This window comes from Mustela erminea, chromosome 7, assembly GCF_009829155.1.
Source record: "Mustela erminea isolate mMusErm1 chromosome 7, mMusErm1.Pri, whole genome shotgun sequence".
Classification (NCBI taxonomy): Eukaryota; Metazoa; Chordata; class Mammalia; order Carnivora; family Mustelidae; genus Mustela; species Mustela erminea.
The window spans coordinates 592,888-610,428 of record NC_045620.1 but is presented as its reverse complement, the minus strand read 5'-3'; the positions used below and the strand labels follow the sequence as shown (position 1 = coordinate 610,428).

At 65.1% G+C, this 17,541-nt stretch overlaps 1 protein-coding gene across 3 annotated transcripts; it reads right to left on the bottom strand.

Moving 5' to 3' along the window:
- Positions 1-5,361: 5,361 nt before the first annotated feature.
- EEF1A2 (eukaryotic translation elongation factor 1 alpha 2) lies at positions 5,362-16,648 on the bottom strand. 3 transcript variants are annotated; one of them, XM_032353557.1, is made up of 8 exons: positions 14,297-14,386; positions 12,780-13,001; positions 10,904-11,083; positions 10,210-10,506; positions 8,596-8,746; positions 7,225-7,481; positions 6,381-6,615; positions 5,362-5,761 (listed from the first exon to the last, which is right to left on the bottom strand). In XM_032353557.1, the coding sequence occupies exons 2-8, from the start codon at positions 12,921-12,923 to the stop codon at positions 5,634-5,636; spliced, it is 1,392 nt and encodes a 463-aa protein (XP_032209448.1). In that variant the 5' UTR covers positions 12,924-13,001; positions 14,297-14,386; the 3' UTR covers positions 5,362-5,633. The 3 variants fall into 3 exon arrangements, with proteins under 3 accessions (XP_032209448.1, XP_032209447.1, XP_032209445.1); XM_032353556.1 differs by lacking the exons at positions 5,362-5,761; positions 14,297-14,386 and adding an exon at positions 16,577-16,648 and having other exon boundaries at positions 6,112-6,615; XM_032353554.1 differs by lacking the exon at positions 5,362-5,761 and having other exon boundaries at positions 6,112-6,615.
- Positions 16,649-17,541: the final 893 nt, after the last annotated feature.

Sequence of the window (17,541 nt, the reverse complement as noted above, 5' to 3'; positions counted from 1 at the left end):
TGTTGGGACACACACAGAGTAAAGGCAGCCGGCAGTCCAGGAGCACCCCTCGCTGAGAGCCATTCGACCGCACCTCAGCCCTGGAGGTGCGCAGAGCTGAGGTCTAAGCCCCGCTCCCTTGGGAGGACACCAGCTTGGCTCACAGGCCAGGAGGTGAGACAGGAGATGTTGCCCCTCCCCACCGTGGGACTCGGGGCCCGGCCCTCTTCTCCATTTCTTCCCTCCCTCTGTGTGCCCTCTGGCTCCCCGTTCGGTTCAGTGCTGCCCTCTGCTTTCCAAACCGATGACCCCAGGAGCCCAGTGACCCCAGCCTGCTTGACTGCTGTAACTTCAAACAGCAGCTGGCAATGACCAGCCCCCAGGGTGCTGGGCCAGGCGTCCCAGCAGGCCCAGCAGGCACATAGGGCTGGCCCCCATGCCCTTCCCATGAGCCTGCAGGAGCAACGCTCCCTTCCCCCCGAGCCGCCAGCACCCACTTCACCAAGAACGTTCAGGGAGGCAGCCCAGGGATGGATTTGCCCCCCCGCCCCACTGATGTCTCCAGGCCCACCCACTCCGCCCGAGGTGGACACGGGATAAGCACAGCCTGGGTGTCCTCTCACCTCCCCCAACCCTGCCTTGGGCCCCCACTCAGCCCACAGTCCAGGGTGGCTGATGAGGCTGACAGCCACCGCGGCCGACCCCATTCCGAGCCTGCGTCGGAGCTGTTCTTGACTCAAGCCCCCCACCCCCTCTGCCTCCTCCCCAGATGACCCCCACAGTGAGACACAGGGACCGAAGCCAGGGAAGGAGCCGGCGCCCCACATCTCTCACTGACACCATGCTCCCTCCTGCACTGACTCACCCCAGCGGAGCTGGGAGCACCCCGACAGCCCCGCGGCCCAGCGAGCCTCTGCCTGCGAGGCCACGGGACCGGGTGAGGGCCCAGCGCGGCCTGAGTCCGGCCTCTCACAGATGCTTCTCGGGGGCTCGGCTCTGGCACTAGACGGCCAGCCGGCAGGGCACACAAGGCTGAGATGCAGGACGGTGTGTGTGCACACACTTGAGCACACACAGACGTGTGCTCTCTCTTTAGCACAAACACGCATCCAAATGGACACGCACACACACCTACAGCCACTTGTGTACACGTACACCCATGCCTGCAGTCACGGCAGAGCTCAGAGCTCAGCTCTCAGGGATGCCCCCCCTCTCCGAGTTCTCCCCACACCCCAGGAGCCCCACACAGGCGTGCCCTGGGTGCACACCAGAGATGTACAGATCTGATCTGGCATACCCATGGTCCCACTTGGAGACATACCCCAGTTACCCACAAGGACAGTCACTCCCTCGTGAAAAATCCCAAAACCCCATTGCTGGGGCCCGAAACTACTGTTCAGACACAGAATTGTCCTTGGCAGGGCCACGCTGGACCCTGGGGGAGGGAGAGAAGATGAGGTCTGCTTTGAGGGGAAGGCGCCAGGAGCCCCAGGCAGACAAGGACAAGAGACAGACCTGATCTGGCCGGCTCAGCAGGACCCCGCAGGCTCAACAACTAGTGAAATATTCAGAGGCACCCAAAGAGTGAAGCTGCAAGTTGGGTCCTGGTGGCTCCTGCTTTAAATTATGCACAGACCAGGGCCGCCTGTGGGGCTCCGTAGGTGAAGTGTCTGCCTTTGGCGCAGATCCCGGGGTCCTGGAATCGAGTCCTGCATCAGGCTCCCTGCTCAGGGGCAGGCTCCTTCTCCTTCTGCCCCCGACCCTGCTTGTGTTCTCTCTCTCTCCCTGACAAATCAATAAATAAAATCTTGAAAAATAATTATCCAGAGCCCAGCAGAGAGTGGTGGCACACGACCCCACAGCCCTAGCCTTGGGTGCCGCCACACTGAGCCCAGGCCCCAGACAGCCCGGGGCAGCCAGGGCACCTCTCTGGGCCTCCACATCCCCCTCCATAGCCCAGAAATGTGAACCCTTCGTGAGTGCCAATCTGCGTCCCAGTTTGGGCCCCTAGCCCTGAGGTTGCCGAGTATGGTCAAGCTGTGGTACCCCCTACCGTGTCCCCCTCCATGGGCCCATCCAGCTGCCCACGGGGCTCCCCAAGCTGCCACTCTGGTGTCCCCTACTCAGCTCAGCCTGCCGTGGGAAAGGGCCCACCAGACCAAAAGAATGCCCCCTTCCCCCGCGCTCCAAGCTTGCACCTCCTTCTCACCCCTGCAGGCCATAAGCACAGCCCCAGTGAGCACTGGACAGTGCAGGGGGAGGAGGGGAGGCGGCGGCCGCACCTGTGCGCCCGTACCTGCTGCGACCCAGTGGACCACCAGCTCGGTCCTTGTGCTTTGCCGCCGGCAGCGCTGCTGAGATCAGCAGCTCTCAAAGTTCAGTCCAAGCACCTCAAGTCCTAAGAACCTTCTAGAAGGCCCTAGAAGTCAAAAACTGTTTGCACAATAACCCCAAGGCCTTGTCTCTCTCATGACTGCTCTCTCAGATCCACAGGATTTTCCAGAGGCCCCGTGACGTGTGATGACATTGTACAAACTGAAGGCCAGGGGTGTCACAGAGGAGGCTGTGCCGGTCCCCAACCCCCCACACACCTCCCCTGCCGAAGATGTGGCCGGGCTCATTGGCCCCCAGAAGCCCCGACCCCTGAGTGCAGGCCTCCCCACCCTGCCACCAGAGTGCTGGAGGCAGCGGGGGAGCCCCCCAGCTGCTGGAGGCAGGTGCGAATGCCTGGGGAGGTGTGCTGCCCCCTCCGTGGGTGCCCAGAGTTGTTGCACCCCCACCAGGCTGAGGCCCAGGTCCCCTGGCCTTCCCGTGGGCCCCTCTCTGAGCCTGGCACCAGGGGTGCCGCGAGGCACCAAACCTGCCAGGCTCCAGATCCGGGCCTGTGGAACTTTCTGGGCCTGCCTTCATCACCTGGCCCCAGAACGGGCCCAAAGTGCTGAGACCCTCCCCAGAAACCCCACGCTGGGCCACAGCCAGCACCCTCACCTTTCTCAGACCCTGGTGGGAAGGAAGAAGTGCTCCCACCTCTGTCTCCACACCCTCCCCAGAGTCTGCGAACCTGGAAGCATCCGTGACCCAGTGCCAGAAATGCACCCCCTCTGGGGGGGACCAGCACGGGGTGGGGGGGCAGGAGGCAAACACAGACCTCTGCTGGGCAGGACACTCAGCTCTAGCCCTGCCTGCAGGGTCCGAGGGACCGGGACTCCCAGACGGACCCAGAGTTGCCACAGCAGTCGGAAGGGGAGGGGCCCCCGAAAGACCCTACAGTCCTTCCACCCCCGTGAGCTGCTTTTCACTCCCACCATGTCCCAGGCTGACAGTTTAATTTGATTTGACCCCAACCCTCACTGGGCCAAGCCGTGAGGACAGCTTCCTGGGGCAGACAGATTTCAGGTCCCCAGGTCCCCCCAGCCACAGAAGTCTGGGGGTGGGGAGGTGCCCAGGAGAGCAGCAGGAAGCACCTGGTTTCCTAAGGTCGGGTCGCAGACAAAATACACAGGCAGGTTCGAATCTCCAATAAAGAACAAATACTTTTTCTGTGTTAATACTGTATGTGACGTATTTATATTAAGAAATTATTGGGGGGGGGCGCCTGGGTGGCTCAGTGGGTTGAGCGACTGCCTTCGGCTCAGGTCATGATCCCAGACTTCCAGGATCGAGTCCCGCATCGGGCTCCCAGCTCCACGGGGAGCCTGCTTCTCCCTCTGACCCTCTCCTCGCTCATGCTCTCTCTCACTCATTCTCTCTCAGATAAATAAATAAAACCTTAAAAAAAATAATAAAGAAAGAAAGAAACTATTGGGGGACGCCTAGGTGGCTTAGTCATTAAGCGTCTGCCTTCGGCTCAGGTCGTGATCCCAGGGTCCTGGGACCGAGCCCCACATCGGGCCCCTGCTCAGCCGGGAGCCTGCTTCCCCCTCTGCCTCTGCCTCTCCCCTGCTTGTGCTCTCTCTGTCTCTGCCTCTCTCTCTCAAATGAATAAATAAAATCTCTAAAAATAAATAAAATAAATAAAAAATAAAAAAATATTCACCGTTTGCCTGAAACAAATCTGCCTGGGCTTCCTCTGTCTGCATTTTCCTACTCGGGCTCCCCTCCTTGGAGGCCTCTGTGGGTCAGTCCGGACCCTTCCCACGTGGGTCTGCACCAGTGCCGGGGAGCAGGCCACACGTCGCTCTGTCTGGCTGCTAGGCTCTTCCTTCTTGTCCCGCTCTGGTCATGCATCTTCCTTGGACCCAGGCCGCCTTGGGGACAGGCAGGGAGACACCTCTGAGCCACAAGCGCCCATCTCTGCAGCTGGCGGCCTCTCCCAGTGTAGCGGCCTGGATGTGCCCCCACAGATTTCAGGCCCCAACCCCTGGAACTGTGAAGTGGCCTGTGTGGCGGGAAGGGCTCTGCAGAAGCAGCTCTGCTGTGGGTCCCAAGATGAGATGGCGCTGGGCTCTCACGTAGGCCGGTCACCTGCGTCCTTACAAGAGAATGCCAAAGGCCATCGGACACACAAAGGAGAAGCCATAGGACTGTGGGGCAGGGCCTGGAGTGGGCCAGCTGCAAGCCAAGGAACTTTGGCAGCCACCAGAAGCTGCCAGAGGCAAGGAATGGGAGCCCCTGGGGGGAGTACAGCCCCACCAATGCCCGAATTATGTCCAGTCGCGGTGACTTTGGCGGCGGGAGAGGACACCTCTGCCATCGTAAGCCAGTTTGAGGTCATTTGTTGCAGCAGCCCTAGAGACTCACGTGGTTGGCCTACTGCTCCCCTGGAGGAGAGCCCCCAGTCCCGTCCCCTACTGTGAGCATGGCTGGGTCCATCCTTGCCCCCACGTGGGCAGAGCTCCTGCAGCACCAACCCCTGTACAGCAAGAGCTTTCCTCGAGCAGGGATGGCCGGGCGGGAAGCAAGGACAGCACCCCCTGTCCTTGCTGACCACAGCTCGGGCTTTCTCCAGGGTTTGAGGGACTGGAGGTCCTGGGAGCACCCAGGCTCTCACTGAAGGGCAGGACGCATGAGGTGATTCTCTGCAGCCACAGTGACTGGCTGGGGTGGGGGGAGGGAGACAGGAGGGGCCCTCAGAGAGACCTCCAAAACATTCAGCCCCCTTCTGCGGAGTCTTTGTGTTGGACGCCCCCAGGAGGGCATTTCCAAAGCCCCCGTCCCCCCCACTGCAAACCGGACCCGCTGGACTTAGGATCAGGCCTCCAGGGCGGGGGGCCACAGCATGGGCTCCCCCCGCTCCGGGTAGCGCGGCAGGACACTGGCCAGGCCACCGGCATTGGTGACGGGCGCAGGTGGGACACCGGGGCGGGAAGGGGCTTGGGGAGAGCGCCGGGCGGACGGCCCCCACCCCACCGCACCCCACCCGGAAGCAGGCGCACACGGGTCTGGGGTCGCTCAGTTTATTGGTAAAACGGGCACTGAGCGCGGCGAAGGCTGGGCGCGGAAGCGGGGGCGGCAGGGGCGCTTTTCCTCTTAAAGAACTTCCACTGGACCTTGATGGCGAGCATCCAGTCGCTGACCGAGAGCCTCTTACAAGCGGAGGTGCAGACGTGCGCCTGGCGGGGGGGCGGGGCGCCGGGCCGGGGGCGGGGCCGGGGGCGGGGCCGGGGGCGGGGCGCGGCGCCGCCCGGGAGGGTCGCGCCGCGGACGCCCGCGCTTCACTTGCCCGCCTTCTGCGCCTTCTGCGCCGACTTGGTGACCTTGCCGGCGCCGCCGCTCTTCTTCTCCACGTTCTTGATGACGCCCACGGCCACCGTCTGCCGCATGTCGCGCACCGCGAAGCGGCCTGCGGGGAGGGGGCGTGAGGGGCGAGCGGGGCCCCGACCCCCCCTCCCCGCCCGGGCCGGGATGCCACGCGCAGGCGCACTCGAGCTCACAGCATCCTCCCTCCCCGGGCCGTTTCCGGGGGCGGGCGGTGCGGTCCACAGCGCGCGGAGTGGGGGCGGGCGGTGCGGTCCACAGCCCGCGGAGTGGGAGACACTAGAGCGAGAATGTCTGGTCTCCTTAGGCGGCAGGCACGACCCCAGGACCGGCCCCAGGCCTTGGGGGGCTTCCGGGACACGCCTGGCCGGGAGTGGACCCTTTCGGCCGGGACGACGCGGGCCAGCAACCCGCACAAGGGGGCTCTCTGACACGGGCCTGCGGGGCATCCTAGGGATACCTGTGGCCAGGTGACGCCCAGCAGGCAGTCCTCATCCTGCCGCCAGACTGGCTGTGGGCCTGGGGTCTTCCTCCCAGAGCTGCCCGGCAGTGCCACCAACGCTCCCTGAGATGGAGGCTGGAGGCCACAGCAAAGTGCAGGACACCCCCCGCCCACCGCCCCATGCGGCCCCATGCGGCCCTCTGCCGCAGCCCGGACCAGTCCCATCTAGGCTGCGCCTCCCTCCGCCCCCGGCCCAGCTCACCAAGAGGTGGATATTGCGAGAAGCTCTCCACACACATGGGCTTCCCAGGGACCATCTCCACGATGGCTGCGTCTCCCGACTTCAGGGCTTTGGGGTTGTCCTCCAGCTTCTTGCCCGAGCGCCGGTCAATCTTCTCCTTCAGCTCCGCAAACTTGCAGGCGATGTGGGCCGTGTGGCAGTCAATGACCGGTGAGTAGCCAGCGCTGATCTGCCCCGGGTGGTTCAGGATGATGACCTGGGCAAAGACGTGCGCAGGGCTGTCAGACACGCCCCGAGTGGGAAAGGGGACGTCAGCCCCGAGGGAGGCTGGAATCCCTTGGGGCTGGGGGCCGGCCGTGAGGGAAGGTCAGGCCACGGGGGACCCACACCCCCGGCACGGACCCCAGGGTCCTCAGGAAGCACTTGGCGAACCACAAGAGATAAGCCACCGACAGGTGCCCTGTGGGAAGGGCCAGTGGGCAGGGCTTATGCCGTGTGCCCGGGCCAGAGCTGAGGCGGGATGAGGAGCCGCAGCACAAGTCCTGCCCTTCCGGTCTACCTCGCGGGAGCCTGTCGTGTGGGGCGGCGATCAGAGAGGGCACAGGGAGATTGTAGAGGATAAAACACTACGGAGAAGTCCAGCAACAGAAACATTTTCAGGACCCACATGGGACCTCAGGGAGGCTCCGAGCAACGAGGCCGGGCCCGCCCCAGCGTGTGCTGTCCCCGTGAGGCCCCCAGCCCTGACGCAAGCCCTGGACAGCCTCATTGGCCAGGCAAGGGTCCGGTTCTCTCGACCCCTGCCGAGCACTCTGCTAATGCCAAGGACCTCCCTGTTCCTGTCCTTGAGGGACTGGCAGCCCACCTGGGAGGTGAACTGGGCAGCCTCCTGGGGAGGGTCGGACTTGCTGTCCCCACACACGTTGCCTCGACGGATGTCCTTGACCGACACGTTCTTCACGTTGAAGCCAACGTTGTCCCCGGGCAGAGCCTCGCTCAGGGCCTCGTGGTGCATCTCCACCGACTTCACCTCCGTGGTGATGTTCACGGGGGCGAAGGTCACCACCATGCCCGGCCGGAGGACGCCTGTCTCCACCCGGCCCACGGGCACGGTGCCGATGCCTGCGCGGAGAGGAGGGGCCGTGAGGGGCAGGTGGGACAAGGCCGGCACTGAGGTTCAGATAGAAGCAGAGGCTACCCTGACCCCGTCAGGAAAGAAGGGACCGAACACAAGAGAACCCCCAGGAACGCCTGCGCAGGAGAAGGTGAGGGCAACACGTGCAGAGGGGAGCCCGTCTGGACCTGGAGGCCTGTCCCTGCCCCCAGGTGGCAGCTGTCCCCGGGGGGGGGGGGCACTGAGGCCCCTCCAGGTGTGACGAGAGCAGGGCTGTGGAGGACCGGCCACCTGGGCCCGCTGATGTCAGGGGCCACCCCAAAGAGGCACAGGTGCCCCCGCACTTCTCACGGATCTGCTCAGGCCGTGTGGCTGCTCGGTGGGCGTCCGGCCCCTCCGCGAGAGAGGAGAAGCTCCAGCTCCGCCCCCAACCCCAGCTGCGGGATGACAGAGCCTGGGGCTGGTGGCCGGTCTTGGTGCTGGGGGAGTGCGACACCCCTGCACATAGCCCGATTGTGCCTCGTGCTGGTTCGCGGTCTCCCTGTCATCTCGGGTCTAGGGCAAATCTTGTCTCCCACGAGACTGCGATGTCATGGGGGGAAGGGGACATGAGAGTTACCCATGTGCCACCACCTCCTGGCATAGGGCTGAGTGCTTAGCTGAGGGGAAGACGACCCTGGACAGATGGATGAATGGGTGGGGGTGGGTAGGTGGGCGGATGGATGGACAGATGGACGGGCGGGGGTGGACGGGGGTGTGGACAGAGATGGGCATGTGGGTGAGTGGGTGGCTGGGTGGACGGATGGACGGATGGCTGTGTGAGGCCAACAGTCGGACGGATGACTGTGTGGATGGACGGACGGACACGTAGATGAACGGATGGATGAATGGACAGATGGATGTGTGGGGGGAAACAGTTGTCTGCATGGAGGGATGGATGGCGGATGGACAGACGGATGGATGGTCCCCCAGAAAGTCTATGGCACTGGGGGAGAGGCAGACAACTTGGCCTCAAAAGCCCCTTGTCGAGGGCCCTGGTCTCAGAGTGGGTGCCAGGGGCAGAGCCCGCCGGGGTCGGCTGGGCCAGGCGCCCGCAGCCAGGGGAACCCGCACCCCACTCACCGCCAATCTTGTACACGTCCTGCAGCGGCAGGCGCAGGGGCTTATCTGTGGGGCGTGTCGGGGGCAGGATGGTGTCCAGGGCCTCCAGCAGGGACACGCCGCTGGCGCCGCCCTCCTTGCGTTCCACCTTCCAGCCCTTGAACCACGGCATCTGGACAGGAAGAAAGTGTCCACTGGAGGCGGACACCACCTACACCCACCCTGCCCTCCACCCCAGCCCCACGGCCTCCCCGGGACTCTCCCGGAACCCTGAAGGAGGCATCTGACCCGAGGGGGTCTGGGGAGCAGGGGCACACAGACCCTGCCGGCCAGCTCTGTACCAGAAGCCAGATCATGTCCGTCAAGGTGTGGCCCAGGTGGCCTGTACCCTCCCCACCCACCAGTTCACACTCGCAACATCACAGAAGCCTTGGGAAAGGAGGTTCGGGAAAAGAAGCAGGGCCCAGCCCAGCTCAGCCCCCTTTCCTGCACCCTCAGATCCCTGGGCAGGGCTGGCACCAGAGCGAGAAGGGCCGGAGCTGGGCCAGTGGGCAGGCTCCAGGTAGAGAGTGCAGCCTTCCTCCCTAACCACTGCGCCAACTGTCTCCAGGCACGGCTGAACCCTCCCTGCCTAGGGCTTCTCCTGACCGCACACCCAGTGCCCTCCTGGCACAGGGCCCCCCCAGCCCACTGGCCACAGGCAGAGAGGAGGGGAGGGGGTCGGCGGCACTGCCCAGTCCACTCCAGGGACAGTGTCCCCTAGACAGCACAGATCAAGCAAGAGCGCCCTGCACTTGGGTCGGGAACGGGATGTCCAGGGGCCGGTGTTCTGTCGGGCTCCCCGGGTGGAGGGTGCGGTCAGCTCACCCACGAGTGCGCACCATCTTTGTGTGTGTGTGTGTGCGCGCGCGCCAGCTTCTGTGGGACCTACCACATGCAAACATGCAGCCCAGCAAGATGGGGGCACGGTCCCCAGCCTTGCGCCCTGACCGCGGGGCTCCAGGACAGTCTCCCCTCCATGCCTGCCTCCCTCATTGTGGTGGCCATGGCACCGGCCAGAGCACATGGCCACCCTCCTAGGCCAGGGTGTGCTCCTGTTTCACTGTGTCTAGTTGCCTGGTCTCAGGTTCTGAAAACTCCGCTTCAGGATCCGGCTCACCATCTCCTCCTGAGTCAGGGTCCCTGAGACACAGGCTGCCTGAGCTACAGTTTATCCAGCTGGGGGAGGGTCTCTCGGCCCTTCCCAAGGCCGAACCTGCTCGGAGCCCCTGGGGAGGCTCCTGGAGGAGATGAACAGTAACTGTCCAGAGACAGGGCCCTCAGGCCTGGCCCCCAGCGGCCGCTGCTCCTGCACTCTCCACCTGACAGAGGGCCCCGGCCAGAGAAGAGCCTCTGGGGGCCTCCTGGGGGGCTGAGTGGAGCAAACGGGCTCGTCGCCAGGCTGAGCCGCCGGGCAGGGGCCCCTGCTCCTGCAGGTGAAGGGAACGGAGCAGGCCGGGGAGGCTGAGGGCAGCCTGCGCACCGGTCCTCTGACCCTGGGCTTTGCCCTGACTGAGCCCGACCCACGCATACCCCAGGACCCTGGGCGCCCAGGGAGGGTCCCGGCGGGCCCCGCCACTGTCCGTGGGCACTCACGTTGGGCGAGGGCTCCAACATGTTGTCACCGTGCCAGCCAGAGATGGGCACGAAGGGCACCGTGGCCGGGTTGTAGCCAATCTTCTTGATGTAGGCGCTGACCTCCTTGACGATCTCGTCGTAGCGCTTCTCGCTGTAGGCGGGCTCCGTCGAGTCCATCTTGTTGACCCCCACGATCAGCTGCTTCACGCCCAGCGTGTAGGCCAGCAGCGCGTGCTCGCGGGTCTGCCCGTTCTTAGAGATGCCCGCCTCGAACTCGCCCACGCCGGCCGCCACGATCAGCACCGCGCAGTCCGCCTGTCCGGCAGGTCGGGCCCTGTGAGCCCCAGGCCCCTCCAGGCAGCTGCCCGGAGATTGGCCTCGGGGTCCCCGACAGGAGGGGCGGCAGCAGGGGCTCCTCTGTGTGAATGGCCTGGCGATGTCTGATTGTCTGCGTCTGTCTGACTGTCTGTCCAACTGTCTGTCTGCCAAGGTGGCCCTGGCAGTGGCCGGCGGTCCTTATGGACACCCCTCCTGGCTGAGATGTTGGGGCCCCTAATCAGTTGTCTGGGGGACTCTGTACCGGGGGGGGGGGCAGGGGCAGGGGACAGCAAACGTCCGGGGCATCACGCCCTGGGCAGGAAGCCGAGGAAACCCAGCTGCCCCTCAAGGGCCCCGGGCCCCCAGGTGTCCCCCAAACGGGTGTCCCGCCCACCTGGGACGTGCCAGTGATCATGTTCTTGATGAAGTCACGGTGGCCGGGGGCGTCAATGATGGTAATGTAGTACTTGGTGGTCTCGAACTTCCAGAGGGAGATGTCGATGGTGATGCCGCGCTCCCGCTCGGCCTTCAGCTTGTCCAGCACCCAGGCGTACTTGAAGGAGCCCTTCCCCATCTGCGGGGTGGGGCGCGGCACAGGGAGGAACCCAGGACTCAGCCGGCTGGCCATGGGAACGCGTCACAGCAGCGGCGCCCCCCTGGGTCCCTGGGGCTCTGAGCCCATCTCTGGGATGAGGGAGCCAGAGGCGAGGACCTCTGAGGGACACCGGGACTTCAACCCTGCCCTGCCCCAGCCCCGCCACCCTGTGTGCCCAGGTCCGGCCTCCTGCCACCTGGATGGTGGCCATTCGAACGTCCGCCAGTAGGTGGCGCAAGGGCCTGGGAATCAGGCTTGGAGGGAAGCCACCAGGCGATCTCAAGGCCTCCCCCGGCCGCGGGTGCCCCTCTATCGGAAGCTGACCACCCCAGCGTCCGCAGATCAGATCCCTGCGTCAGCCAGAGGCTGACAACATCACCGTCAAGGTGTCAAGCCAAAAAAATAACCCTCTAATTTTTTTTAAGGGAAAAAAAGAAGGGATGTGTTTCACGGGAGGGCCTGGCTTTCCAGCTCTTTCTACAGAGGCTCCCAAGTGGCGCTGAGGCTCCTCCTCGCCTTCTGTGCTCCCCCTGCAAATGTCGGTGCCCCACCCAGCGAGACCCCCGTGCCCTGGGCCAGAGCTGTGCTCAGAGCAGCTGCCGAGGCCACGGTCCAGCAGGCAGATCTCCCTTCAGGGCTGTGCGCGGACAGTGCTCTGCCCTCCGGGGAGGCTGCCCAGCCCAGAGGGCCACCCAGACGGGCCCCAGAGGGGACCCAGCTAGACCTGAACCAGACATCCTGCAAACACCCACAGCCTCCCCCAGCTCCAGTCCCGCAGGGAAGCAGGGAGTGACGCAGCTTTTGGGCTGAGGCGCGGAAGGAGACAGCCCAGCGCGACAAATCCCCCCGGCACACGCACGCGCACACGCACACACACGCACACACTCGAGCAGGGTCAGCCCAGGCCAGCAACTGACTCCTCCTGGGCCCTGGCCCCGACCCCCCATCATCCAGGAAAGAACCCTCACAGCCTCCGAGACAGGAGCTTCTCCCGAGCCCAGGGCGGGCACAGAGGTTATCAAGAGCAGACCCCCCACTCTGTGGCTGCTTCTCACCCATAGGTCCCAGCCACTTAAGAGAAAAGAGGTCAGCCAACGGGGCCCTGCCTCTCCTCCCCAGGCAACCAGGACCCCCCCCAAAAGAGTGCCACCCCGGACAGGCAGCCCTCCCCAGCCCAGCACGAGAAAATGGAGCTGATGGGCTAAGTGCCCATCAGTCAGCTATTAATAGCCACCCTGAGGCCTGGCCCGGCCCCAGGACAAGTGAGGGCAGCATCACCTCCAGCCCCAGAACTCAGCCCTGGGGACCCAGGAACCCCACCCTGGTTGCAGGCTTCTCAAGCCCAATGTGGCAGAGAGTTCCAGAGCCTGGTGTGGACCCCTGTGGAGCAGAAATGCTGCCTCCAGGTCCCCTCCCCCGCACTGAGGGGCAGATCCCCAGGCTGTCCCTCTGCCCACACCAAGCAGGTCTCCAGAGAGAGACCGCCGCCCCCCACAGCCACTCCAGCTGGGCTCTCTTGGGTCCCTGTGCCCCACGCGGGTGCCTTTAGGGCTCCTGCCTTCCTGCCCTGGAGGAGATCAGCTGAGCCCTGTGCCCCAGAGTCGGGGAAGCTCCAGCCCAGCCACCGTGTGGACCCTGTCCTCTCTGTGGACGGGGGCGAGGGGGGCAGGCTCACCTCCGCCGCCTCCTTCTCAAACTTCTCAATGGTCCTCTTGTCGATGCCTCCACACTTGTAGATGAGGTGGCCTGTCGTGGTGGACTTGCCGGAGTCCACGTGGCCAATGACCACGATGTTGATGTGGGTCTTCTCCTTGCCCATTCTGCCCGGGGTGCGGGGAAGGGCTGGAACAGCCTGGAGCGCTGTGGCTCAGGGTGGGGGGGCTGCTGAGCGGGGATTCTGGGGGTTGGGGTGAGGGGACAAGTGATGGAGAGCCTCAGAGGGAAGCCAGCAAACACACCGGCCAGCACAGGTTGCAAGCACGCCCCTGCCTGCCGACCCTCCCACAGGGCCACGTTCCCACACTTGGTGGGGCAGGAAGACCCCCCCCCCCCAGCCTGTGCCTGGCCCATTTGGGTCAGATGGCAAGCCCCAGCGGTCCAATCTGCCCTAAATATCTGGGTGTCATGCCCATAGAGCACCCCCATGAAGGAGGCTAACCGCCCTCCCAAGAGCTGGGCAAACCCCATGGCCAGTCGGGAGCCTGGTGATGAGTCACTCTGCCCTGCGCTGCAGTCCTGTCCCTGGTGCTTGCTCCCCCACCGGGAGTCCTGGGCCCCGCTGTACCCCACCCCCACAGGCCCTGCTGCTGCTGGGGTGGAGAAATGGTCAGGGCTCCCCACTCCCCTCCTCAAGCAGGGAGGGCGCCATCTTCCCTTCGTCCCTGCCAGGCAGGCTGGCACCAGGGGAGACGGGCTGGGCCAGAGCACCCACAGGGCGGTGGTGCCCAGATCAGGGGCCTAGAATAGCTTGGGCTCTCCCGGATCCGGGCAGGGGGCCGACTGGAGGGCAGGGAGGTGGGGTCCCTGCTCTTCAGAGTGGGGAGCAATCTGGCCCCAGCAGCCAAGCCCAGGAAGTGCTAGACAGAGATGCCTGCAGCCTGGTGGGGGCAGGGGACCCCCTCCCCCTTTCCCTCCGTGAAGGCCCAGGGCCACAACCCCTGCCCCATCCTGGAGGTCAGTGGAGAAACCTAGGCAGCCCAGGAGGGGACAGGGCGCTGGGTCAGGGAAAGTAGGCGGCAATGGTGCACCCTCGGGTGCGGACGCCGAGTGGACACCTCCCGGGCCACAGGGTGGGGTGGCCGATGCCCCCCAGGTCTTCCCTGTCTCCCCCTCTGTCCCGCAGCCCCAACAGCCCCGGCACTGAGGACCCTGCGGCAACCCCTCAGCACCCCTCACGCCACCGGTCCCAAGGTCACAGCTGCGGGGCGACCGCCGACGCCCAGAAGACCCGTCCCCAGCCGGCACCAGCGCATAAACAAGCGCCACCGCGGGGCCCCCACCCCACCGCCGTCGCCGGGGGACCGAGCGGAGCCCTGGGGCCCGCCGGAGCCCGGAGCGAGCCGCACAGCCTCGCCCGGCGCGAGCCTCGCCCCTCTGCGGGGCCCCCCTCCGCCCCGGCCCGGCCCCCGGAGAGCGGACCCGCTGCCGAAGGCCGGGGGCGGAGGCGGAGACCCGGAGGCCGAGCGTCCTTACCCAGAGCCGAGGTCTCAGCCAGAGGGACCGGCGGCGCCGGCGCGGGCGGTTTTATCTCTCCGGGAGGGGGTCCACCTATCGACGGAGCGCGCGCAGTGCACTGCGCCCTGCGGTACGGCAATGCGGTACCGGCGGGGGAGGGGCGCGGCGCGGCGGGGAGGGGTGCGAGGGACGCGGGGCTGCGAGGGACACGGGGCTGCGAGGGACGCGGGGCTGCGGGGGACGCGGGGACACGGGCCCCGCGGGCGCCACAGGGACGCGAGGGAAGGTGCGGCGAGGGAGCGAGCGGCCAAGGCGCGGACGCCAGGCGCACCGGAGGGCGGCAGGCAGGGAGGCCCGCGGCCCGGCGCGGGGAGCGGGGAGCGGGAAGGAGCCGGCGAGGAGGGAGGGGCAGAGATGGAGAGAGGCAGCCAGAGACGGAGGCCGAGGAAGCAGAAGCCCAGTGAGTGGCGGGGCTCAGGCCCTCCTGCACGGAGGAGGTGGAAAGGCTCCAAACCTAAAAGGAGGTCTCTGGGGACCGGCCGGCCCCAGGGACAGGAAACTGCAGGTCAGGCCTCAGCCGGAGGTGCAGGGGCTGAGGCCAGGGTCTGGGCCACAGTCCCGGCCCGCTTTTCCCAAGCGCCAGGTCTACATGTGGCTGGTGTCTGCCCAGCAAATGAACCTCGGATCCGCCCCCCAGCGTGCCCAGGTCGTGCAGGTCCTTCCTCCTTTGGGACCCTGACATTGGCTCACCGTCAGGCCCCTGTCCCCGTGTGTCTGCCACATGGGCTCACCCTGGCGTGCCCCCCACCACGTCCCATGGTATGGCCTGAAAACCGTGTCTCCAAGGTCCCCTCAGCTTGGCCAAGTAGCCCGGGGCTCCTGAGCATGTGCATCTCCACCGCTCTCCCTCTGAGGCTCCTGCAAAGGGCTCTCGTCCACTCTGGGCCTCTCTCCACGCAGGGCACGTTCTAAGTCTGTTCCTAGAGCCCACTGATGGCTTCCCAAGATGCCCTAATGGGCATGAGTGGGCAGGGGCTCCCCTCACTCCTGGCCTCCGTGTGATCACACTGCCAAGCCACCCGTGGGCTGGTTCTGTAGAAAGTGGGGGCAGGGGCATCTCGGAGGGTCCTGTGCAGACCAGGGTAAAGGCCATCATGGATTTTATGGAGAGGAGTAGGCAGCCCTGTGTTGTGTGGAAACCCAGTGTATAGGCCTCTTGGACCACAAGCCTCTGTCCCCATGGCCACACCTCCCGTCAATGGGAGACCACTCCTGCCTGATTTGTCCTTGTCACTACAATGCCTGGGAGAAGGTCAAGCAAGGTGAGTGGGTGACAGCAGAGGCCGGGTGTCCAGCACCTTCCACCGGGGCACTGGCCGAGAGAGCCCTCAGAGATGTGACCCGCAGCAGGTCAGGAGGCATAGAGACCCAGGGCAGTGGCTGGGCTCCAAGCAGTCCTCCCCAGCCCATTGGGAGATCTCTTGGGGAGGTAACAGGCTCTCCCACTGAGTTGTCGTGGGGTGGGGTCTGCCCCCCAGGACCAAGGTCTACATCTGCAGACAGAGGCACTCCTAACCCTTTCAGGCAGGGAGGGGCTCATAGATGACTCCCAGCACTTCTAAGTGCTGCTGATACCATCAAACCTGAGCCAGGATTAAAAATAAACTCCTGGCAAGCTTGGAGACCCACCCCCCACCCCTCCACCCCTTCCGCACAGCTGCCCTCTAGGTTTGATGCGTCCCTCCTGCCTGAAGGTTAGCAGGAGTTTAGGAGACACCAAATTGGGGTGGCTGAAGCTGGGATGGGCCAAACCACTGCAGGGGGCCCGGGTCCCTGGGGACATCCACCCAACTTCCCCAGTGGGGCCACCACCCCCTGGGCCCCCGGGCTGCCTGCAGGCCAGCCCCCGACAAGGTCTGAGCTCAACTCCCAGCTCACGGGCTACTGTCGGCCCCGTGGGAACCAAGTCATCCCGGGCTCGCCTGTGCCAGGAGGCCATGCTGCCCTGGGCAGTGGCCACTGCTGCTGGAATGCAGCATCCTCCCCGGAGGTCCAACATGCCTACCCCAGGCAGAGGTCTCAGGTGGTTTCTCCAAAGTGCCTCTGTGTCCCCAGGATGTGCCCCATCGACCCACAGCTGGGCGGCTTGCAGGGCCCTGGGACCCTGGCCTCTCAGCCTCCGGGATGCCCTCGAGCTCACTTGGACAGTGAGAGTGAATATGGTATAACCCTGAATGACCACACGCCAGCTGAAAGAGCCCTAACCAGTACGTGGTCCTGGAGACCAACAGCTACTACCTGCTGCCTGGAGCTGGGCGAGCACGGATCCTTGAATAGTGCCGAGTAGTGGCTGCAAAAGCCAGCGGGAGCCTTGTGAGCTCCCCCAGTGCTGGGCGGGGCTGCCAGGCCGCGGAGACCCAGGGACCGCGAGTCCACTGGGCACAGACGGGCCAACCGCGGGGGCCAAGGTCACAGCCAAGGAGGGCCGAGCCTGCAGTCAGCTCGGAAGGCCGGAAGGCCGAGCCAGGCCAGCGTTCCTTCTGGACAGAAGCCAGCCGGGTCCCACTGTGCCCCCTCCCGCTCCCCTCGCCCTGCTTCTCCCAAACCCGAGCCGCCGTGACAATGGCCCCCACGGCAGCCAAGGGTATGGGGGGGGGGTGAGCAAAGACGGGCCGGTCAGCCTCACAGAGCACCTTCTGAGGATAGGGCAGAAGGAAGGGGCACGTGGCCTGCCCCTCAGTCCCCTCCGGGCGCCCCCAGGTGCCCTCAGCCACGAGCTGTTTGGGGAGACACAGGCAGCCCCCTCTTTGGCTGGCTGAGGTTTCATGAGCCTGGGGAAAGAAGATCCAGCTAAAATTAACCGTTATCAAGCTGTCAGCCTGGAAATAAACCCTGCTCCCATTGGCTGCCGGTGACGTCACTCCCGGGTTAATAATAACCTGCGAATGCATAACTGACCACCTGTGCTGGGGCCTTCCTGCAGGGGCCAAGGCCAGTGGTCACCCAGGCAGGGGCTTTGGGGCGGGGGGGGGGCAGGGGTCAGGCCTGAGAGCACCCTCCATCCTTGGGGGGGTCTCTGAATGACCCCAGCTCATGGCCTGGGGTCCCAGGCTTCCCTCTGACCCCAGGATTTCTGTGCTCACCCTCCTGTGCGGATCAGTCTCTTATCTCCCAGCGCACGGGGACGACACGACCTGATCGGCCTTGGGGACAAGTTCCTCCCGCCCCCAGCTCCCCAGGCTCAGCAGCCAGGGAACTGAGCT

What these genes read in the sequence shown, in the direction of transcription:
- EEF1A2 (XM_032353556.1), bottom strand. Translation starts at nt 12,923, where the DNA reads ATGGGCAAGGAGAAGACCCACATCAACATCGTGGTCATTGGCCACGTG. An exon ending in GGACGTGTACAAGATTGGCG is followed by an intron (nt 7,482 to 8,595) that starts GTGAGTGGGGTG and finishes CTCTCCGCGCAG; the next exon opens with GCATCGGCACCGTGCCCGTG. An exon ending in CTGCCCAGTTCACCTCCCAG is followed by an intron (nt 6,616 to 7,224) that starts GTGGGCTGCCAG and finishes GTCTTTGCCCAG; the next exon opens with GTCATCATCCTGAACCACCC.